This window comes from Amphiura filiformis, chromosome 7 (assembly GCF_039555335.1).
Source record: "Amphiura filiformis chromosome 7, Afil_fr2py, whole genome shotgun sequence".
Lineage (NCBI taxonomy): Eukaryota > Metazoa > Echinodermata > Ophiuroidea > Amphilepidida > Amphiuridae > Amphiura > Amphiura filiformis.
The window spans coordinates 34,242,255-34,268,100 of record NC_092634.1 but is presented as its reverse complement, the minus strand read 5'-3'; the positions used below and the strand labels follow the sequence as shown (position 1 = coordinate 34,268,100).

Genomic DNA, 25,846 nt, shown 5'->3' with positions numbered 1-25,846 from the left:
AAGCATGTTAGTAGACCTACTCAACATTTACCACTGAAGATATACAAACCTGTCTCTACGGAAATTGCATCAGAGTTTTCAAGTGAAGGACTGGAAGGCATGGTAAATGAAGACAATAACTTCGAAGCATATTTTTATGGAAATACGAGTTATTCTCAGAGTATGACGCATAGTGACATGGGAGACGCGTCACCACGTTCTTCCAAGACATCGTGCGATGTAAACTGGATAACGAAATCTTCTTACCTGCAGCAGTTAAAGTCAATATCAGCAGATTGTCCAAACATAGATCGACGTCAAAATATACCTTATTACGTAGAGTGCGATCCAGATCTAAAACAATATATCAATGCAGTTCTTGGCAGATTACGAACAATGTCAAGTAGCTTATGGAGTTTGGTCAAAGAACTAAATTTGTTTCAAAATTTAACTTTACCTGCAAAATGGAAGGCTTTGAAGGACATGTTAAATCTCTGTGGCTACGAGCAGCGTCTTCCAGATGTCATCAATATTGGAGTCAAGAAGTCGGGAACATCAATGTTTCAAGCATTATTTATTAAGCATCCTCAAATTGTTAACTCACTGGCTACTGACGTCGCGGGCGAAGTTCACTTCTTCGATAGGAATTACCACAAAGGAATTGGTTACTATAGATCACGTATGATGTTTGCATCATCAGAAATGTTATCCTTCGAGAAAACCCCGAAATATTTTAGGACAAAGGATGCGCCTTCTAACATGGTCAAAGATTTACCAGACCATGTTAAATTTATACTTTTAGTTAAAGACCCAGTAAAACGATCTATTTCTGAGTTTAAACATGAGTCCCAGTTAAAATTAAAACATGCTAATTTTAAGACCCGTGGTTTCCAGAAAATTCGAAGGACGGAGCAGAGTGAAGGAATACGCTTCGAAAATGAAGTACTACGGCAAGACGGTGAGGTCAATTTAGACAGTGAGATAATTGATACAAGTTTGTACGCTAAGCATTTTAGCAATTGGCTTGATTATTACCCGAGAGAAAGGTTTCTCATTATTGATTACGACAAATTGCTGCAGAATGTATCATTTTGGCTTCAAAAAGTTGAACAATTTCTAGATTTACAACCATTTTTTCAACACAAAATGTTTCGATTAAACAAAAACCGTCGACTGTGCTTTATACCACCACATGGGCTCAAATCAAAGAGTGTTTGTCCTGGTTCTGGTTCAGATGGATCCATACCGAAAGCAAAGCCAAGCAGAGATACTTTATTGAAACTTTGTCACTTCTTCCAACCGTACAATAAAATGTTCATGCCCCTTACAAACATGACTTTCGACTGGAGATGTCAAGACGAATCCATATAAGATGCAAGCTTTTGCAGGCTATAACATGGAGTCTTGACAAAGTTCTGGCAATATAATAGTTGATCAGGGGACAAACCAAAGATCGATGACGTCCTATAAACGTAATTAGTTTCGTTTCTCAGCCGACCCCCTCCCTCCCTGCCAGAAACGTAATAAAGAAATGTTGAAAATGTTGACATAATAATAATAATGACACATTTTTCAGACCGATGTTTTTGTACAAACGTAATCGGATATTTTTACCCCCTCCCCCTAAACGAAACTAGTTTCGTTTATAGGACGTCATCGATCTTTTGGGTTGTTCCCTTAGAGATGTCTTCAACAATCGATGACTCAACAATTTAAACATGCTTTTCGACAGGAAATGTTTGCGACTGGACATGTTAAAGATTAATGAGAACCGCCAAATTTGCTTTATATCGTGTACCACCACGTGAGTTCAAATACAGTAAGCAAAAGAATTAAGGTAGCAGGGGGTAGCAGTTGTGTTCACCCCTGTATATTCTAAATAAAGACAAATGTGTCAAAATTAAAACAAGCAGCGATGTCTGTACTTTTTAGCTCTGATTTAAGACCTTATTTGTTGAAATTGGTTGAGAATTAAAGAAACGGTAGTCCAAAACATGATGAAGATACGAAATAAAAAGTTGCACTTGTGTGTTCTAATCAATGAAAGCACGATGCTAGTTTTTCGTGCTAATCAATGAAAGCACAGCGCTATAGTTATCTTGTTCGCGTACGCTTTGTGTACAAATCAATAGGGCATGTATATAATGTGGCAAACTGCAACTTTTATATTTGCATCTTCCTTGGGTTTTTGGATCGTCATGTCTTTATTTCTTGGACAATGTCAACGAATGAGGTCTTAAATTCGAGCTGAAAGATGCAGCTATTGACGGTTGGTTCCAATTATGACATGTTTGCATTTGCTTAGGATATACAGGGGGTGAACGCAACTGGTACCTTAATTTTTAGGCTTACTGTAATACACCTTGCATATATAATATTCGACTAGAGATATCCAGAGTGGAGTGATAGCTTTAAACAATATTGTCTCTGATACAAATAGACATGTCTTTGTCAATAGACGACATGTCGTCACGGTGCCGAATACATGATTTTTTTTTATTTGTGAAATCTTTATTGAGGGATTTAAACTACTTCAGTGGCAAGCACTGCTTTCCAAGCAGGCCCTCATACAACAATATTTACAACATTTTTACAGAATATTTACAAAATAACATGATGTTTAAAATATATACAAGAACATGAATAATAATGTGAAAGAAAGAAAATAATGCATCTCAAGTACATGAACGATATAAATCAAAAATACATACAATATGATAATAAATGATTATGATTTAGCAGAAATAATGATGCTCGTCTTGAATTGATGCAAAGACAGAGTTTCAAGGTTTATACGATATGATGGTGGTAAGTTATTCCATAAATTTGCAGCTCTTACAATAAATGTACGTTTACCACTATTAGAATTATATTTAGGCATGATCAATGTGTTAGAAGAATGACTCCTTGTTTTGTGATCATGAGCATTATGGACAAAGTCAAATTGATTACATAAATATTCAGGACACATATTTTTGATACATTTAAAGGTAAGAATAATCATGTGATTAGACCATCTATCACAAAGTTTAACCCAATTTAAAGAATTTAACATGTCATCTACTGGTGTTCTAATATCAGCAAAGAGAATTGTTCTAGCTAATCTGTTATGAAGCACTTGAAGCTGATATTGATTGGTTGCAGAACAATTAGACCAAACACTGCTGGCATAGTCGAAATGTGGAATTACAAGAGCATTAGAGAGCATAACTAAGGTTTTATGAGGAAAGAAATACTTAGCACGTTTTACAACACCAATTCTCTTGGAGATATTTCCAGATACATAATCAATGTGTGATGACCAAGACATATTACTATCAAACTTAATACCAAGATATTTGAAAACATCAACTCTTTCAATAATTTTGTCATCAAATGTGAGAGTTATGTCCTTGTAATGATTAAGCGTATGATTAGTTCCAAAACCATAAACTTAGTTTTATCAGTATTTAATGTGAGCTTATTAGCTTTAAACCAGTTAGCAACAGTTTTTAGGTTAGATTCAAGTTGCATTTTTAGGTCATCAGTATTTTTTGCTTTACACATAAGAGAAGTATCATCTGCATACATTACTGTCTTACAAGTTACAACATCAGGTAAACAATTAACAAAAATTATAAATAGCAGAGGACCCAAGATTGAGCCTTGAGGAATTCCAGTATTATAAGTTTTGAAATCTGACAGAAAAGAATTCACATGCACAGCTTGAGCCCTATTACTTAGGTATGATTTAAACCAACCAAGTTCATTACCCTTAATACCATAGTCAGCAAGTTTATTAATTAGAATTTCATGATTTACCGTATCAAAAGCCTTTTTAAATCCAAAAATATAACTCCTGTTGCAAAACCATTGTCCATATTATTAAGAATATAATCTTGAACATCTAGTAAAGTTGTTGTTGTAGAATGATTGGATCTAAAACCAGATTGAGAATCCGAAAGAATATTTCTACTACAAAGATAATCATATAATTGGTTATGAACAGTTCTTTCAATAATCTTTGAAATAATTGGCAAGACAGAAATCGGCCTGTAATTGCTTACGTTATTCTTATCACCAGATTTAAAAATTGGAGTGACTTTGGCTTTCTTCCACTCATCAGGAAATTTGGAACTGTTTAAAGAAATGTTACAAATATGAGCAAGTGATTTTGACACATAAGGTGCAGCCAATTTGAGCAGTTTTACATTGAATTTATCTAAACCTGGTGACTTATTATTATCCATATTACATATTTGGTTATATACAAAATCATAGGATACAGAATAGAATTTAAAACTCTCACTATGGTTACATCGAAATATACTACTTTTCCCATCATTACATGGGCAGATGATATCAATATTATCAAATTGTTTACTAAGTTCTTCACCAACTGAGGTGAAGAATTGATTAAATGAGTCAGCAGTATCTTTACCTGTAGCAATATTACCATGCCCATTTTGGCTTATAATGTGAGGCACATTTGGCTTACCTTTTTACTTGGAATTACTTTTTAAGTGTTTTCCATAACTTTTTGCTATCATGTACATTATCATTAATTGCCCTTTCAAAGTGCTTCTTCTTCAAATAAAATTTCATATTATTAACTCTATTTCTAACTGACTTAGCCTTTTCCCAATCATCAGGGTCATTGGTTTTATGAGCCTTGGCATAAAAATAATCCCTATCCTTACACAATTTAAGAAAATTACTGTCTACCCATTCAGGGAGATGCCCCTTTATACGCTTAGTTTTAAAAGGTGCATGTTCATCGCATGCTTCATTAAACAATGATTGCCACTTAGATAGAGCGTCATCAACATCATCAATACAGTTTACTTGTTCCCAATCAATATTCTGAATTGTGTTCACAAAGTGTGATTCATCAAAATTTTTGAAGTTTCTTGATGTGACAGTTCTTGGAGGCAATTTAATTTGTTTGTGTTTACGAACAACATATACTAATGAATGATCACTAAGTCCTAGACTATGTACACCTGACGAAAGGACCAATTCTGGACGAGACACAAAGATCAAATCAATTATAGTTCTACTTTTATCAGTAATTCTAGTGTAATCATTAATGAGCTGAGACATTTGGCATTTTTTTGCAAGATTAGATACTTTTTTAGAGTCGCTCTTTTTTAGAACATCCAAATTAAAATCACCTAATATATGCACATCATCATAAATATCATTGCACTTTTGAAACAAAACATCCAATTTATCAATATAGTCAACAGTAGAATCTGGAGGACGGTAAACAGTACCTACAGCAATAGGTTTGGTGTTAGGTAAGTTGATTTCAATAAAAATTGCCTCTACCTCATCATCATGAATATCAACATTTTCTTTAAAACATAAATTTTCTTTTACATAACACATTACACCACCATGAGCCATCCCATTACTTCTATCTAGACGACAAAAATTATAGCCACTTATCATAAGTTCAGAGTCATCAATACTTTTATCTGTCCAGGTCTCACTCAGACAAAGAACATCAATATTGTTTTCATGCACAAAAATATCCAGATAATCGAGTTTGTCAATAATACTTCTAATGTTTAAATGAGCCATTTTGAGACCTTTTTGCAACTTGCACTTTAAATCAACAAAACATTCACCAAAAGGGAGCTCGTCATTAGCAATTCGTGTAAAACAGCAATTACATAACCAATTCATAGAAGTATCTGTTAATGTCGGTGATCTATCAACACATTGGGCATGAAAATCAAGAGTACAATTATTGCAAGATATACCGTAGAAACCCGTCTACAAGGAATAGTAGCGACTGTGATGATAGCCAATTTCACGCTAGCGCCCTCCACAATATTATATCATTATGGAATTTGAGCAAATCATTTACCGACACAAGCAGGTATACAATGTATTATTTTATCTTTATTTCGCATCTCACGAGCATAGCTCACTTGGCAAGGCATAAGACTTTGGTTCTTTAGATCGGAAAATGGTGAGTTCGAGCCTCATCACGGTCACACAAACTTTTATAAACAAAATATTGTTCAAACATTTCATTTATATTTTCTTGCATTTTCTAAAGACTCCTTTCGTGATCATTTTTTTTTCATATTTAGTTTAATTTATTCTATTGTTTTTCTTTTATTGTTTCTTTTCTTTGTCTTTTTTTCTTGTTTAATTTTATTTTTTCTTTATTTTTCTTTGATTCATATAATATTGGCAGGATAAGGAGAGGAGGGAACTAAAGACCCATTCAGTGATTTGCTCATCCGGACGATCGTAAAAATCATCAAAATTCACCTTTGTCATTGTCATAGATGTGGTAACATAGCCTGCTAGTGGTTCAGCAGAAAACCGTGTGACACATAATATACATTTGGCTACATTTTATTATACGATAAATACGAATTTATTAAACATGGTAACAAATATTCTCTAGCAGATCGGTTATACGATGGAACTGGTAGGCATAGGCCTATTATAAATTCGGGATATTAAATATCTTCCTGACGAGACAGATCTGCGCATGTGGTCAAAGACGATTCCTTACCAGCCACAGACCGTCCGCTGGAATTAGTTGACCATGAACCATTCGCTATAATGGCTGTTGGTCGGACCTCTCATCTCTCCACATCGATTGTGACCTATAATCCCCGACATTGCCCTTATGAACTCACATCCTCCTGTTTTATTCCAATACGCTGGCGAAGTTACGTAATAATCGGATTAACTACCATAGCAATAGGTGAAAACAATTTTTGAATATACCGCGTTACACTGATACGTTCAGGCGGTACCTCTTCATTGAACCATATCATGCTGCACCTGTAAGATTAGTATCTTTGAAAAGACCAGTATTGTATTCAATCTATGATTGCAGACATACACAGTACAGGTGATGAGTGTAACCTGCTTGTAGCGTAGCGCCATGGAGGTATATAAATAAATGGAGAATGATCGCCAGAATTCTAATCTCCTAAGTGGAGATTATCCCGTTACCTCTATTCAATGAGTCACCAAACTTGAATTGACCAGCCACTTCAGCCAAGCTATTGATCTCCACGATGGTTATGAGCCTCTACCATGGTTCATTGATTGTCACTCCCAAAATTTCCTCATAGGAATTGACCCTACATTGACCCGTACCGGAAGCCTTGTAAAAGAGACTGTATAATGACGTCAGCTAGTCAATCAGCTAGTTCAAAGTCACCAGTTTTGATAGCTTATAGTTTCAATGTATGATCGTGAGAAAACCCGAAGAAATTCGGATGTTCTGTTCTCAAGTTATGAAACTGTTTTCTACACTAGTTGTGCCGTAACTTGACAAATATACTTAGTTTTCATGTTCATATATTAAGCTTTTAAGGGGTCTGAGGGAGTTCAAAGATAGTGCAAACGAAAGCAAAACGTTTTTACCTTCCGATTGTGAAAAAATTATGTTGGGCCAATTTGGGCCATTTGAGTTACGAGCGAGCAAAATTTACCGGAAGTACTTCGGAATTCAAGCAAAGTGATGATCAGACAATCTTTTCTAGAGAGAAATTGATATACGGAATGTATAGGCCCTACATACTTTGTTTAAACAGTTTCTCATAGTTTAGTGTATGATAACGTGATTTTGGTTGAAGCTTCGGGTCAAATTGATTGAGTGCCATGACGGATGACATGTTATTGTTTTTAAACTTTTAATTCTGTATTGTCATGAAATCGTATAGGCCGCCTAAATCATCATCATTAAACTTCTCATTGTATAATAAATAATTATCAGTATTTAGGCCTAAATGATTATTAATATTATTAGGAGGCTATCATTTTCTTTGGAGGGAGGGGTTCCAAATATACGGGGGGGGGTCATAACTTTTTGGAAAAAAAAAGTCATAATTCAAATTTTCATGACCAAAATGTAGGGAGTCACAAGATGACAACAGATAAGGTGTTTCTTTTTTCAAAAAGACTGATTTCTTGATGCAATTTAAGCACTCAATTTTTGGCGAAAGTGGGATTTTGATATCAAAATTTTATGAAACATGAGCACTTTCCAGTTTCCAATAAGTATAAACTTCATTTTACCCCATTGAAATCAATGGCCAGTGAAACAGACTTCACAATGTAATCAGCTTAGCATAATCAATATAAACCTGAAATTGCCTATTCAACAATAATTGGTCATAACCAACGTAGTACAAAAGAGGCTTGGCTGGATCATTCTCCATTTATTTATATACCTCCATGGTAGCGCGATATGTTCAAAATTGTTTTCACCTATTGCTATGGTAATTAATCCGATTAATTACGTAACTTCACCAGCGTATAATGGCCGAATAAATTCTGACCATCACTTGGCTTGTTGGATTCGTCTATACTACAATTCGCTGTCGAAGTGACGTAATAATCGCAATAACTACCATCAAGCAGATTGCACTAATCACCCGCGTATGTCACCAAACATAGATTGAATACCACTCTTTTCATAAATTCTTTGACAACTATGGTTCAATGCATAGGTGCCACGTGAACGATGAAATGCAGGGCTATATATTCGAAATTGTATTCATCAATTGCTATGGTAGTTAATCCGATTAATTACGTCACATCGACAGCGAATAGCCTATGAGTATGGGTTCAAGTAGCTTCAAGTGGAACAAAAAATAGTGTATGTCCATTGCTAGCTATGGTAATTAATCATGTTAGTGTTTACATCACTACTTCGGTGAAGACAAGAGAAGTGTGCCTTCTCTACCAACGCCTGTGATACAACAGGTGCAAGCGAAACAAAATTGAATGACCAGAATAGTTTCCTTTGTCAGATGAATTGATTGAAGTTTTTGAAGACACTCTATTCTTGATGGGACAATAGATTCAAATATGGAATAATTATTATTCCTCATCTATTTTTTTTATTGAAAAAACTGCAATTGTGGCAACAGAACAATATTTATTTTGATTTCATCACAAGTCTTTCATTCTGGCGAGGGGTAGAAGATGCATATATTAAGTTCGTAAAAAGGAACAAGAGTATTAACTAATTTGAACACCCCTGCAGTAAGTTGGAACAGGTTCTTGTATACAACATTAAAATGCTTAGATTAGATTTGCTTCATATATTTTCCAGCACGATGAAAGTGTTCTTGTGCGGGCTTCTTGCGGTCGGAATGCGTCATTATGGCAACAGCGGGCTAGTCGTAGGGGAAGGTACAACCCCCACGATGAGAACGCAGTTGCCATTGTCGACCGTTCTGGCTGCAAGAAAGCTAGTCTAAAAGAGACGCGGCCACGGTGGTGGCCAGTCTTTTTTATGACACACTTATACACATAAGTAGAAACAAAATCGTGCTTAAGCCAAAAACGCACCCTACCTACCATTCCTCAAGAATTGGGATGGCACAAAGGTGCAATATAGGTTTTTATTGCAAAGACGAGGACAGACAAGTAGTTACAACACCTCTGTCTAACCGTGGGTTTCGCTATTATTTAGAATAAATGCTTTTACTAGTTTCTATAAAACCACAAAATTACTAAAAAAACTATAAAAAAAACTAAAAAACTATAAAAAAACCCAAAAACACACCTAAAATTAAAGGTAGAAAGGTAGATTTGAAGAAAGATAAAAAGAACATGTCAAAAGTTAAAATTAAACGAGAATGAAAAAACGGAACCGGTGCCCGGACCATGCTCTCTTCAGTTCCAAAGTCTGACGCTCTATCAATTGAGCTATACGATCCTGATATACGAAACAGTCGTTATTATGTCAATACAATTGATTGGTGTTACAACATACTTAGATGGAATGCATAGCCACCCAGTGCCAGTATATATTTGCTCAAACTCCAAATACAAAAAGCAACCAATTTTATTGAGGGCGTTTCTTAGGTATATCCTTGTAGACGGGGTTTTACGGTATGTTTAGACTTACCAATTTTACAACTGCCATGCTCCTAACCTCGTGAGCTGTGAACAACATATTGAGTACTCCATTGAGTCAGTCTATCCAGAATGCAACAAAACCTTCAATTGACTTAAAAAAGAGAAGTCTTGCGTAGAGAGGTTACTGCCTTATTAGGAAGCGTCTAACCACGGCACAATAGGACCTGTCTTAACAAGGCCCATTGTTTCACTGATTATATTAGTTTCATTGTTTATATTTTTTCACTGATTATCACTGATTCAATTATATCAGTACTTATTAATTAATTACCTACAGCTCCATGAAAGTACACACTGTCATTAAGTTTAAAATGTTCATTCCATAAGGCTGAGTTCACATAGAAGTATACGGTATACGGTATTCGCTATACGAAATACGCTCATTCGATCAGGCTGAGTTCATATAGGAGTATACTATGTGAACTCAGCCTGATCGAATGAGCGTATTTCGTATAGCGAATAGCGAGTATGTCAGTTACCCATTTTCTTCGTCTTATCAAATGCTTGTAACTTTACTTCTTGAGGTCACATTGCATTCAATGAGGTGTCATAATGTGCAGAATTAGATAGTGCATCTATTAAAAAATTAATTTACCCACATATGGTTTAGGTTTTTAAAATTAGGACGGTATACGCTGCACTAAAATCGAACACGCACGATTCCCACTATACTATACTATACGCAGGTATACGGCCTTTTCGAATAGCTCTTATGTGACCCGGTACTATGAAATTACCTTGCTCAATTTAAGCTATACGCGTGCATCTGCAAAACGTGCATCGTATACCCGAATAGTATACTTCTATGCGATCGTAGCCTTATGTGACCCGGTACTATGAAATTGCCTTGATCGATTTAAGCTATACGCGTGCACCTGCAAAACGTGCACCGTATACCCGAATAGTATACTTCTATGTGATCGCAGCCTAAACAGGGTGTTTGTTTTCTACAAGCAATACAGACGTGGCGTACCGTGACCGCCCCAACCCCGGGGGGCTGAAGAAAATTCAATTTTGCCGCCCCTTCCTCAACAGCCCGAAAAGGTTGACCCAATTTTTTCTCGTTCGTTTGAAAAGTGAAGAGCAAAAAAAAAAATTAATTCTTTATGCCGCCCCGTCCTTTTGCCGCCCCTGTTTTTGCCGCCCTTCTTCTTCCGCCGCCCTTCTTCTTCCGCCGCCCCTGCTTTTACCCCGGGGCTGGCGCCTCAAAGCCCCCCAAAAAAAAAAAAAAATACGCGCATGCAATATGCAGGGTGAATCAAAAAAGTGCAATAGTGCAAAGAATCCATTTTTATTTTATAACCAGATTGAACTTCCAGGATGTAAAACACATGATATATTCATTAGTGGCCTTGGGTGAAAAAACGAAGTAATTAGCATTTACCGTTCTGTTGTTATGACACATTTTACAGTGATACCCAATTTTAATGGTTGTCCATGAGACATATAAATTTTGAATGTCAGCACACTCTTTGTATAAAGGTAGATTTGGAACAACTGCCATGCTCCTAACCTCGTTGGCACTGAAGTAGAATGGTGCACCCAAAATTTTATTGTCCTAGAGGAAACATTACTTTCATTTGTGGTTATTTTCATATTTACCTTTACATTAAAAATGTTCATTCTTTATAAAAGAAACATACAAATTTATGGGTGGGTTTTTCAAATGTCGAAAGGAATGCGTGCAAATTGAAGTGCTGTGAATTACAAAATGTAAGTATGGACACATTTGAATGCAAAGGCGGAACAACATGAGACTGCTGCGCAGCAAAGTTGTCTATTTTGTTCAACTTTGTGATTATATTGTAAACGTTTCCGTCGTTGAATATTTTTTTCCATCGTCAAATACTTTGTTTTTGATAACATATTACAAATTCGGAATTGCAAAATGTGTAATAATTTTGCAATTCAATTAATACTTAATTTAAAAATTTGATGATATTTGTCTACAGAATTCCTATCCTTTCTGTATAGTGGTCAATGCATGAGGATTTGGTGACGCTTGCTGGACTTGGTATGTCGTGCCCATGGGTCACATGCGCATTTATAGATATAACCGAAGTACACAGTTTAGGGGCTGTGCAATAATTATGTGTACCCCGGGGTGGTGAATTCTCAAAGTGGTTTGCCAAAATCGCTTGCCCCCCTGACCGTGCCAAAAACCTTTGCCCCCCCCTTAACACACTAAGAATTTAGGGAACTCGGATTTTAAATCTTAAATTGTCTTATCATATAATGCGAACACAGCGAGTAGATATTTTAGCACATTTGAACGTGTTCCTAACGTTTTCCTACACCTTTTTAGGGCGTAATGTAGAAACGGTGCCCAAAATTAGCACTACAACAGGGCCTTTTTTTCCACACTACATACTCCGAGACACCATGCTATATCCCGAGAACTGCTAAAAAACCAAGTGACAGCTCACACCCACTACCGCTGTCCCCCGAGAAGGACAGCGGTTTGTGGGGACAGCGGTTAGTGGGTTTGGCAGTACTTCTCGGGGTATAGCATGTAAAAAGAAAACAGGCCCTGTGGTAGGGCTATCTAAAATATCTGTGCCAAAAATCGCTTGCCAACCCTTCGACCTGCCAAAAATCGCTTGACCCCTTTCAATCTGCCAAAAATGCTTGCCCCCCCCCCCCTTTGGTCTGTCAAAAATATTTGTCCCCCTATAATTCACCACCCCTCTTTAAACATGCTCTTTTTCTAGTTCCCAAAAAATGGCTCATATCCCAATACGTGATCCATAGCTGGGGGATAATAAATTATTGGTGTGTATGTTCCACGGAATTTGAAGTGCTGGTTCTCTGTGAGTTGACGTCGTACCGGTAAAAGGGGTCTTTTGGAGCAGTCAAAGTCAGTGTCTTTCTTGTCTTTGGTTGATAATCATCTGCAAAAAACCCAGAAATGTGAGGAATGAGCAATTCAGGGCTTAAGGGGAGGCTTATCTACCAAGGGTGGTTTTGGGGCTATTTTGACCATTTTAGTTTCTTTTGAATTTCAAATTGTACATATTTTGAGCCTTAATAGCTCTGCTTTTTATTTGACTTAAATCGGACATTTAAACCAAAGGTTATGGCTGTTTCAACCGAAAGAAGTTACCCGAAATTATTTTTCTCCTATACTAATGAGTGCGTTGTATTTCTTTTGTATTTGATTGTTTTTCAAGGTGCGATATTTAAGAAAATTAGCTAAATATTATAAGATATAAAATTTAACAGATTTTTAGTGCAGATTGTTCTATATTCTTTAATGGCTAAAATTGTTGTGGTTAACATATATTAAGTTTTTATCAATCTCATTTGCATAATTTCGTCTGAATTTACATAGTTAGTGTTTCTAAACATAAAATGCCCTTTTCATCCATTTGTCGTTTCGCGTTATTTCAAACCCTCCGCGAAGTGTTTTACCCACAACCACTCGTTCGATTGACTTTAAATTTAGCATGAAGGTTGAAAATGCATTTATCTGCAAATCTATAATAATAATAATAAAACAGCATTTATATAGCGCATTGTGAATCTCAGATTCCTCAATGCGCTTTACAGATTTAAAAACTACCAAACTTAATTTACAATATATGATTTTAACTTAAGAATTATACAAACAATACTATGCATAAAAAATAGCAGACCAGCTGCGAGCAAACAACTTTAGAATGGCAAGAGTAACCCCAGTGAGACGCCCACCGACAAAATCCCCAAGGGGGACTGTCGGTGCACCTCACACCGGCATCATCAATACATCAATATACAGCAAGATAAAAAATACAGTTTTACATAATAAAAATTACACTAATAATCTCATATAACAAAGCAATTTAAAGAATTTTGTTTACTTTTTGAAAATTCATAGAATTGGCAAAATCATTCGAAAGTATGTCTCATACCAATTTTGAAGTCTATAATGTTTTCAGAACTAGTATTCAAACACTGCGCGATGCGTTAACGTTGAAAAATTCAATATGGCCGCCGTTACCATGACAACGGAAGTGACGACACAAATAAAAACAAAAGAATATAATACTAAAAATGTTTCCACATCACCTTTTGTTTTGTTTTCGAGATATGTAGAAAACTCACAAAATATGAGACGAATCTTTTAAAAAACATTGATCTAGGTTTTATGAGGAGTGTCACCCCCGGGTGGGGAAATATTTTCACAATTACATTTTTCTCTTTCATTAGACATCACCTGTGGGTCATCCCTGGTCATACCTTCTTGGCATTTTGAGATGATGAAAGAACCCATATGAATATTGTCCCGGGTCTTATGATTAGTGTCTCCCCCCAGGTGGGGAATTATCATATGAAATAACTCAGATAAATATTGACCCGGGACTTATGATGAGCGTCTCCCCCGTGTGGGGAATAATTTAATTATATTCTTTATTTTTTTCTCTTTCATTTTTTTGGCACCACCAAGGTGGTCATACCTCCTTGGAATTTGGAGATATGTCCACTAAGACCAAAAAGCGAGTGACAGCTGGAGTGAGTAAGTAAGTAAACTATAATACAGGCTGATGCCATGTCATGACTTCTGATACTGATCAAGCCCTTTCCCCCGAACTCCCCCCCCCTCACAATCACATTTCCAGACAGTGGATCGCCGCAAATTTCAAGGTTAGGGGCGCACCATTAGATATTATCGGGGGGGGGCTAGGGAGTTGGTTTTTAAACATCCCAAGGAAAAAACTTGATGCACAAAGCAGAGAAAATAATTGCTCCCTCAACAGAGAAGAAAAATGCCTCTCCCATAAAAAAAAAAATCATGTTTCCTCAGGAATGCATGCTTCCTCAGTCTGCCGTTTAAAATATCAATTCCTATATCTCCGATTTCATTCACTTTTTATGCATCTCTTTTATTTGATATTATTTCAATTTTTCCAATACCATATTAATTACCTACCTATTCCATCAAAGTCTAATATGAATCACTTATGGACTTTTCACCTCCATCTAAGACATACCTCTTTGTCTTGTCAATTCTAACACTTTTAGCGTCTCTAAATGAAGGGAATTAATCCAACCCCATTATGATGGAAAACATTTGACTTCCATGGATAATAAAAAAAACCCATTTTACTCTCCAAGATGGTAAATAAAAAGTGATGTTGGATGAGTAAAAAAAATTGTCATGACCCTAACTCCCTATCCCCCCGATAATAAATGGTGCGTCTCTTAGACTGGCCTTTATTTTCGCTATTTACAAATAACACGGGGTGCAAAACGAAATTATTTGTTACCCGTCGTCAGGCGATTCATACTCATCGGCGACACCACACCAGTATGGAAACTTATGATTAGAAGGTGATTTATAACATTATTTATTATGGGTATACAGGACACTGTTTGTTTCACTAAGAAACGTTTTGTATTCATTAGTGTTGTTTTATTAACGATCACTATCCTCTACATGCGTGGTCTACATTTGGAAAGGGAAGCAACACCAAGGCGTTTTAGTAGACCTACTCAAAATTTAACATTGAAAACATAATCGGGTGGTTATACCTTTTTGGCATTTGGATATATTTCCATTTCAGATCAAAAAGTAGGTGAGTAAGTAAGTTAAGGTTGGTCTGAACCCTAAAGTATATAAAAGTTTACATATTTAGAATGGCAAAGACTTAATAAGTTCATCTGTGAGGTCAAATTTGGGCCAAAATGCCATTTTTGGCCCAAAATCCCAAAAATAACGGTTTTTGGTCCACTTCTTTTCATGCATCGTAACAAAAAAAATTCTTGGGCCAAATTGTTTTTTTTTTTTATTAATTTTTTTAAACTAGATCAAAATATCTAGGACCCGTTTTTTCCCTTTTTTTTGAGTTTTGACCAATTTCACCAAAAATATTAAAAATTTGGGCCAAAATCGGGATTTTTTATGATTTGTTTGAAAATCAGCATTCTTTTGACCTTTTTTGGTGCAAATTTCTCAAAGTTGGTCGAAATTCAAAAAAATGAAAAAACGGGTCCTAGATTTTTTGATTTAGTTTTTAAAAATTAATTTAAAAAAAAAAAAAAATTTGGCCCAAGAATTTTTTTGTTACGATGCACGAAAAAGAAGTGGACCAAAAACCGGCATTTTAGCCCAAATTTGACCTCACAGATGAACTTATCAAGTCTTTGCCATTCTAAATATGTATACTTTTATATACTTTAGACTAACAATTTAGAAGTTATGAGGCCCGAAAGTTCCCATAATTCAAGGGTTCAGACCAACCTTAAATTGATTAATAGTAATACAGGCTGATGCCATTTCTAGGTTCAGCAAAAATGATACATGCACAAGTATATTTATAGGGCTACAGCAAATCACTACTCCCTACGCCATACATACATTCGCACATTCCCATTTTTCTGCTATGAAATTTAAAAAAAAAGAAGAGAAATCTAATTCGGCAGAGGTGGGCCTCGAACCCACGCAGCAACTAGCCGGTATATCGTGGATACAGTATACTAGTCCTGAGCGCTTATCCATTCGGCTAAACTTATTGGTAGCCATCTTGAATTTTACACATATATAGCCAACTCCAACATATCGGGTATAGAATTAACAATATCATGACAAGAAAAGAAAGAAAACCTACCATATTTTGGAATTGTATCTGCTTAAAACATTAATATGTATTATAGCGCTAAGTTGTTGTAAAATTGCGTGTTATACATGTTATGCTTGTACCGGAAGTTGCATTACGAACTGCATCCGAACTTCATTTTGAAGCTGACAAAAGTAGGTGTATTTTTAGATTGTTCCAGTTTGCACCACGAATCCGCAGAGAACCCCTAAATTTATTTACGAAATTAAAAGATAAGATTACCTTGCACGAAACGGTAATCTTTTTAGGGGTTCTATGTAAAAAAAAATTAAATTACCGTCTTTTTCAGTCTTCATTTTCAGTAAATTAACACACACAAAATACGTTTATAAAATTCAAATAAATACTAAATCAATTGTGAAGTAAGTAGGTATCAAAAATGGTTAAAATAGATATATATTATATTCATTTATTCCGTTACCTATCTGACATTACAGTTTTTACACAAAAATATTTATTTGAAAAACCTAACACTCAGCTGTTTCCGGAGAGAGAGGTCACAGTACTACCGTGACCAGTGCAATAATTAGCATTAAAATCAAGTCGGTTCTGCAACGCATTCTAGAATCACTTGCCGAATGGCGTGGGCTGCTGTGACAGCAAATTATATAGGAGCCCGGATAGCAACGCTGTCATGACCTCTGATGTATAAGCCCTTTCCCCCTAACTCCCCCCTGATAATCACATTTCCAGAAAAGTAAATCGCCGCGTAATGAATATTTCAAGTTTAAACTGGCTTTTATTCTCGCTATTTATATACCGGGTGCAAAACGAAATTATTTGATACTCGTCGTCAGGCTGTCAGTACTAGTTGCTATGGGTGGTATAAAGCTATATAACATTATTTTATTATGGGTATACAGGATACTGTTTGTTTCACTAAGAAACGTTTTGTATTCATTAGTGTTGTTTTATTAACGATCACTATCCTCTACATGTATGGTCTACATTTGGAAAAGGAAGCAACACCAAGGCGTTTTAGTAGACCTACTCAAAATTTAACATTGAACTTTTTGAAGATATACAAACCCGTCTCTACGGAAAGTTTATCAACGTTTTCAGATGAAGGATTGAAAGTTATGGTAAATGATGACAAAAACGTATACACATATTATGGAAATCAGAGTCAGTACAACAGAATTACGCCGATTGACATGGGAGACATGCCATCACAGTATTCCAACAATTCGTGAGATGTAAGCTGGATGATGAAATCTTCTTACCTGCAGCAGTTGAAGTCAATACCAGATTGTGCACATAATCATGATAAGATACACCGACGTCAAAATATACCTTATTGCGTAGAGTGCGATCCACATCTAAACGAATATATCAATGAAGTTTATAATAAAATACGAACAATGTCAAATCGCTTGTGGAAATTGATCAAGGAATTAAATTATCCTGTTTTCCAAAATTTAACTTTACCTGCAAAATGGAAGGCTTTGAAGGACATGTTGAATCTCTGTGGCTACGAGCAGCGTCTTCCAGATGTCATTAATATTGGAGTCAAGAAGTCTGGAACAACGATGTTTCAAGCATTTTTTATTAAGCATCCTCAAATTGTTCGCGCACTGAACGGCGAAGTCCCAGGCGAAGTTCACTTCTTCGATAGGAATTACCACAAAGGAATTGGTTACTATAGATCACATATGATGTTTGTATCATCAGAAATGTTATCATTTGAGAAAACCCGGGATATTTCAGGACAAAGGATGCGCCTTCTCACATGGTAAAAGACTTACCAGACCACGTTAAATTCATACTATTAGTTAAAGAACCAATCAAACGATCGATTTCTGAATTTAAACATGAGTCGGAGTTAAAATTAAACCGCGCCGATTTCAAGAAAAGTCGAAGGACAGAACAAAGTGAAGGAATACGCTTCGAAAATGAAGTACTACGGCAAGACGGAGAGGTCAATTTAGACAGTGAGATAATTGATACAAGTTTGTACGCTAAGCATTTTAGCAATTGGCTTGATTATTACCCGAGAGAAAAATTTCTCATCATTGATTACGACAAATTGGTGCAGAATGTATCATTTTGGCTTCAAAAAGTTGAACAATTTCTAGATTTACAACCATATTTTCAACACAAAATGTTTCGATTAAACAAAAACCGCCAACTGTGCTTTATAACACCACATGGGCTCAAATCAAAGAGTGTTTGTCCTGGTTATGGATTCATGCCAAAAGCAAAACCAAGCAGAGAAACTTTAATAAAACTTTGTCATTTCTTTCAACCGTACAACAAAATGTTCTTGCGCCTTACAAACATGACATTCGACTGGAAATGTCAAGACTTTTAAGAAACCGTAGGTTTGACACGCTGTAAAAATGGGGTCTTGACAAGGTTGCAGAAATACTTTCTAGCAAGTAGACATGGTTTTAACAACAGAAAACTCTAAAATATACATATTGTGTTGTAACGCCGAACACTCGAGCTATATTACTAAAATCCTACTACTATTATCCTACATCCTCCAATGACATTTGAGAAATTCTACTGTTAGCCCATTAATGCCAGGACTCTTACAATTGCCTATTGTTTGAAGTAACACCTTGTTTTGGAGCAAGTTACATTTTTGCCAATATTGTTTCTGTATGATGCGAAAGCCTTTTCCTCTGTTTGAGTAAGTTACTAAATAATAAAACAGGCTGATGTCATTTCATGGTTCAGCAAAAATAATACATGCACAACTTGAGTAAATGATATAGCGACGCTGTCATAACCTTGACCATGAACTGATCGAGCCCTTTCCCCCGAACTCCCCCATGTCCCCCCTGACAAATCACATATCCAGACACTCAATCGCCGCGTAATGAGTTTCAAGGTTAGCCTGACTTCGATTCTCGCTATTTAGGGACGCACCATTAGATATTATCGGGAGGGGGTAGGGATTAAAAAAAAAACTTCACCCACTAGTGAGATGAAAACAAAATTGCCTCACTGAAGAGTAAAAAAAAAGTTCTACCAACTCTATATAAAGATATACATTAAAATTGAAAAAAGACAACAACAAAATTGCCCCAGTTCCGCAGCCTTCGGCGGCAACAAAAAAAACACCCAAAAAACAAACAAAATTCTGTCGACTGCCCATATCTCCCTAGTCCCCCGATAATATCCAATGGTGCGTCCCTTATATAATATATACATATACCTTTGGACTGTAGAAATCGTCAGCGACGCGACACCATATGGAAACTTGTGATCAGATATACTCAGTATTACTGGTGATTGTAACATTATTTATTATGGGTATACAGGACACTGTTGGTTTCACTAAGAAACGTTTTGTATTCATTATTAGTGTTGTTTTATTGACGATCACTATCCTCTACATGCATGGTCTACATTTGGAAAGGGAAGCAACACCAAGGCGTTTTAGTAGACCTACTCAAAATTTAACATTGAACTTTTTGAAGATATACAAACCCGTCTCTACGGAAAGTTTATCAACGTTTTCAGATGAAGGATTGGAAGTTATGGTAAATGATGACAAAAACGTATACACATATTATGGAAATCAGAGTCAGTACAAAAGAATTACGCCGATTGACATGGGAGACATGCCATCACAGCCTTCCAACAATTCGTGCGATGTAAGCTGGATGATGAAATCTTCTTACCTGCAGCAGTTGAAGTCAATACCAGATTGTGCACATAATCATGATAAGATACACCGACGTCAAAATATACCTTATTGCGTAGAGTGCGATCCACATCTAAACGAATATATCAATGAAGTTTATAATAAAATACGAACAATGTCAAATCGCTTGTGGAAATTGATCAAGGAACTAAATTATCCTGTTTTCCAAAATTTAACTTTACCTGCAAAATGGAAGGCTTTGAAGGACATGTTGAATCTCTGTGGCTACGAGCAGCGTCTTCCAGATGTCATCAATATTGGAGTCAAGAAGTCTGGAACAACGATGTTTCAAGCATTTTTTATTAAGCATCCTCAAATTGTTCGCGCACTGAACGGTGAAGTCCCAGGCGAAGTTCACTTCTTCGATAGGAATTACCACAAAGGAATTGGTTACTATAGATCACATATGATGTTTGTATCATCAGAAATGTTATCATTTGAGAAAACCCCGGGATATTTCAGGACAAAGGATGCGCCCTCTAACATGGTAAAAGACTTGCCAGACCACGTTAAATTCATACTATTAGTTAAAGAACCAATCAAACGATCGATTTCTGAATTTAAACATGAGTCGGAGTTAAAATTAAACCGCGCCGATTTCAAGAAAAGTCGAAGGACAGAACAAAGTGAAGGAATACGCTTCGAAAATGAAGTACTACGGCAAGACGGAGAGGTCAATTTAGACAGTGAGATAATTGATACAAGTTTGTACGCTAAGCATTTTAGCAATTGGCTTGATTATTACCCGAGAGAAAAATTTCTCATCATTGATTACGACAAATTGGTGCAGAATGTATCATTTTGGCTTCAAAAAGTTGAACAATTTCTAGATTTACAACCATATTTTCAACACAAAATGTTTCGATTAAACAAAAACCGCCAACTGTGCTTTATACCACCACATGGGCTCAAATCAAAGAGTGTTTGTCCTGGTTATGGATTCATGCCAAAAGCAAAACCAAGCAGAGAAACTTTTATAAAACTTTGTCATTTCTTTCAACCGTACAACAAAATGTTCTTGCGCCTTACAAACATGACATTCGACTGGAAATGTCAAGACTTTTAAGAAACAGTAGGTTTGACACGCTGTAAAAATGGGGTCTTGACAAGGTTGCAGAAATACTTTCTAGCAAGTAGACATGGTATTAACAACAGAAAACTCTAAAATATACATATTGTGTTGTAACGCCGAACACTCGAGCTATATTACTAGAATACACAAAGTCAAAGCCACACAAAATTCAATTGATACTTCGATCGTTTTATTTTAGAAGTGTCAATTTTTGCAAAAAGACACCCCTTCCCTATGTGATGTAAGTGATGAGGTGACAGGATTAACTACCATAGTAATAGGTTAAAACAACAATTTTGGAATATAGCGCCCTGCACTTCAAGCAGATAAAACTCATCATCACAGACTGAATACAATACCGCTCTTTTCAAAGATCATACTAATCTTACAGGTGCGAGGGATCAGCATTCTATAGTATTACGATCCAGGTCTTTATCCTTGTTCTTTGACATATATGGTTCAATGCACTAGAGGCACCGCGTGAACGTACTAGTGCGGTGCGATATATTTGAAAATTGTGCTGCTATGATAGTTAATATTATTGTTACATCATCACAGCTACGGAGAATAGACATAACTGATAAAGCAATTAAAACCTTGTCAGAAACCTTCTTGAAGGAGGAAATTTTGATCCATTTTGATCTGTGTTGATTAGGTTCGATAAAACTTGGTTTATTCTTGAGGTAAATGCCTTTGCTGCAATCTTGTAGTCTGTATTTAGTAAAAGTAACGTTATGGATCTTCAATTATTCCAATATCTAGTCTCTTTCTCTCGTTTAAGTCCCTTCTTTTTGTGAAATACCTCTTTTATCAGATGCTGAAAGTTCACTAGCTAGTTTCATATGAATCAGTAAACGAATTTACAATCAGTTATCCTACATCCTCCAATGACATTTGAGAAATTCTACTGTTAGCCCATTAATGCCAGGACTCTTCCAGTTGCCTATTGTTTGAAGTAACACCTTGTTTTGGAGCAAGTTACATTTTTGCCAATATTGTTTCTGGTATTTCAAGGTCAGGAGAGATATAACTTGGTTCTGGCAATATAATAGTTGATTAGACATGTCTTCAACAATCGATGACTCAACAATTTAAACATGCTTTTCGACAGGAAATGTTTGCAACTGGACATGTTAAAGATTAATGAGAACCGCCAAATTTGCTTTATATCATGTACCACCACGTGAGTTCAAATAAAAAAATGTTCATGCACCTTGCATATATGATATTCGACTAGAGATATCCAGAGTGAAGTGATAGCTTTACGTAATATTGTCTCTGATACAAATAGACATGTCTTTGTCAATAGACATGTCGCCACGGTGCCGAACAACATATTGAGTACTCCATTGAGTCAGTCTATCCAGAATGCAACAAAACCTTCAATTGATTTAATACGTGTTTTGCATGGCGACTTTGACTTTGATACTTAAATGTGAAGCGTCTTGCGAAGAGAGATCACCGTCTTATTGGGAAGCGTTTTACGGCACAATAGGACTTGTCTTTGATTGTTTTTTTTTCAGACAAGACACAAGATTAGGCTAATGAAATGAAATGATTAGTTTCCCGTCACATTTTCTTCAGTGAAATATCATGATTTCATTATTCATTATTTTGGAAAATTTCATTATTGTCAAAACTTTCATTTACATGGCTGTTACCTATATTGTTGATAAAAGAGCATCTCAAAACAGGTATTAATGCTTAGATCATCATTACAGACATTTTGCAACAGATTGAGAAAAGATTTGAATTTGTTTTTATTAAAATGAAAAGAAATTTGCAATTTTTGTCATCACTAGAAACATGAGGTAATCCTTAAATTTCCATTTTTACCACATCCCCTACCCCTAAAACTAAGAAAAACCTGCTGATTATGATCAGCAGGGGATGTCAGACATTTTGAGAGTTTCAATTTTGATTATTTCCATCTCAATATTCAGATAATTGACTTTTATATGAAAATAATGAAAGTTTTGGTCAAATTGAAAAGGTTATGAGGGTGGGTGACGGGAAACTAATAATTTCATTACACAGGCCTTAACAAGGCCTCATTATTTCACTGATCGTTACCGCATCAATTATAGTAGTACTTTTTGGGCTTTCAATTTGCCTTGTAATCTATTGTTATAGAAAAGACATGAGTGATGGAAAGACAACAATGGTAATACCCCGAATGCAACACGACAGTAAGAATTTAAGGTTATAAAAAGACAGTGTTTATAGAATGAAACCAACATTGTTAAGAGCCATTTGGATCTGAAACCCTCATGACCATTGTCATAGGGGTTTTGGCCCGAGGAAGCGCCTGATTTGTAACAATGGGCAAAATATTACGGAAAGGAGATCGAATGTCTTGTCTCGCCAACGACGACTTCAATTGCGTTGTATTCACTCACGTGATTCATCGGGCCTTCATTTGCAAGAGACGTGATCAACGGGGGATTGGTCACAACATTGCCATGTCACAATAATGGTTTAGTGACAGTGGCGGCAATTTTGCGCAAAATTTGTTGATTTTGCCCCCCTGAAATTCACTACCCCCCATGCCCCCGCCCGAAAAAAATTCCTGGCACCGCCACTGTTTAATGAAGACCTAGGGAGTGGATCATAAATCGTGTTGACATAACACTTGCTGATCACATTTCTGTGAATTGTACATGAGGCTGAACTTCATGATAATGTTTACCCCAGCAAACACAAAAATGTTTTCAAATCGTTTTAAACAAGTTATATTTTGGGTTTTGGTTTAGGCAAAAACGTTTTAATAACATTAAATGTCGGGTTATAATTATAAAGTCATGAAAATGTTTTAAAACGTCAAGTATGAAAACACACTACAACAATATGTTTAAAATGTTTTCAAAATGTTATCGTAAACTATTTTTTCAAACATTTTTTGCCAAATATTTTGTCAATACTTAAATAACATTATGTTAAAATATTTGCAGTCGGATATCAAAAAATGTGTTTTAATGTTATGAAAACGTTTTATACCCTTTATATAACCCGACATATAAACATTTTCCGACAACCTTTTATATCCTTTTGCAAATGATGTCGAAAACTTTTTGTGTTTGCTGGGACTCCTCTCCCCCTCCTCTGAAAACAATGTTGGAGTGGATAATTAACCTTTTATTATTTTTCAGCAGTCAACATTGATTAAGGGGAGTGTCCAAATTCGCGCAAGATTGTAGGTTACTGTGGTTGCAATAACATGAAAGGCGTACATGTACATTATGAGAAAGTTTGTGGTGCATAATCACTATTATTATTTATTATTATAATACTCAGAACTTGATACCATCGGATAGCGCCACGATTATATCATACACTGGAACATGGAAACATTCAAACACTACAACTAGTGCACGAGATCAAATTAATGAATTTACAAATGGAAACATAACATGCATAGCAAATGGAAACCTAACATTAATTGATCTCGTACACTGGTTTGTAATGTGTTGTTTGCACTGTTCACCCTTGACTGCTCATATCCATAAGTACCAGACTTGAGTCCTGTTTATCAGGGACAGTCTGTGTAGCTCAGTGGTAGAGTGCTCGCCCGACAAGCGAGAGGTCTGGGGTTCAAGTCCCCGCACAGGCAGGTATGTCCGGAATTTTTACTCTGGTATATCTGCCTATGCCAGGCCCGTACGCACGGGGGGTGCGACCGCACCTCCCCATATTTGCAAAAGTATACAAAAAGTCCCAAAATTTAGGAATTTGCGAGCGTAGGGAGAAAAAAAATCAGCTTTTTTACGGTTTTTTGGTCAAAAAAGGTCCAAATTTGGGGGAAAAGTCCACTTTTCACAAAATCGCCCCCTCCCTTTGGAAAAAAGTCCACTTTTTCAAAATCAGCACCCCCCCAAAAAAATCCTGCGTACGGGCCTGGCCTATGCATGTTATGTTTCCATTTGTAAATTCATGTTTAAATGTGCTAGTGTGCGATGCGTAATTCTTCTTTCCCTTGTATATTGATATATTAAGAATAACGATTAAGGGAAGGGGTATGAACGTTTGGACAGTATTTATTGTGGGACATTAGAGCACATCAGACATATCAAATTGCATTCTGAATACGAAGAATGGCCTTCTGATATCAAATAATTTTGATTTTGTGAAATTCGCAATGTAATACACATTTTATGGCAAATCATTAAAAATTGATATTTTTGATATTTAACAGTACTCGAAGTAAACTTTATAAATCTGATGATTTCTACCTAAAGTGTATGTTGGTGGGATGAAAAGCCGACGATCAATTGAACATTTTGACCTTTCGTATTGAAGATATGCATTTTTTTTTCCAAAAACACCAAAAAAAAATTAGGTCCTTTTGGGAAAAAAAATCCATATCTTCAATATGAAAGGTCAAAATTTTCAATTGATCGTCGGCTTTTCCTCCCAGCTACATACACTTTAAGACTATATCATTAAATTTATAAAAATTACTACAAGAACAGATATAAATAAAAAATGTGAAAAATATCAAATTTTAATAATTTGTCATAAAATTTATTATATCGTGAATTTCATAAAATGAAAATTATTTGATATCACAAAGACATTCTTCGTATTCAGAATGCAATTCGATAAATGCGCTCTCATGTCCCACAAAAAATGCTGTCGAAACGCTCAAAACGCTCA

General features: G+C 35.9%; 1 protein-coding gene across 1 annotated transcript; it reads left to right on the top strand.

Moving 5' to 3' along the window:
• Positions 1-20,191: 20,191 nt before the first annotated feature.
• On the top strand, positions 20,192-21,249 carry LOC140156345 (heparan sulfate glucosamine 3-O-sulfotransferase 5-like). The gene has a single exon (XM_072179315.1). It carries the CDS (start codon positions 20,237-20,239, stop codon positions 21,185-21,187), a length of 951 nt encoding a protein of 316 aa, XP_072035416.1. The 5' UTR covers positions 20,192-20,236; the 3' UTR covers positions 21,188-21,249.
• The last annotated feature ends 4,597 nt before the right edge of the window (positions 21,250-25,846 follow it).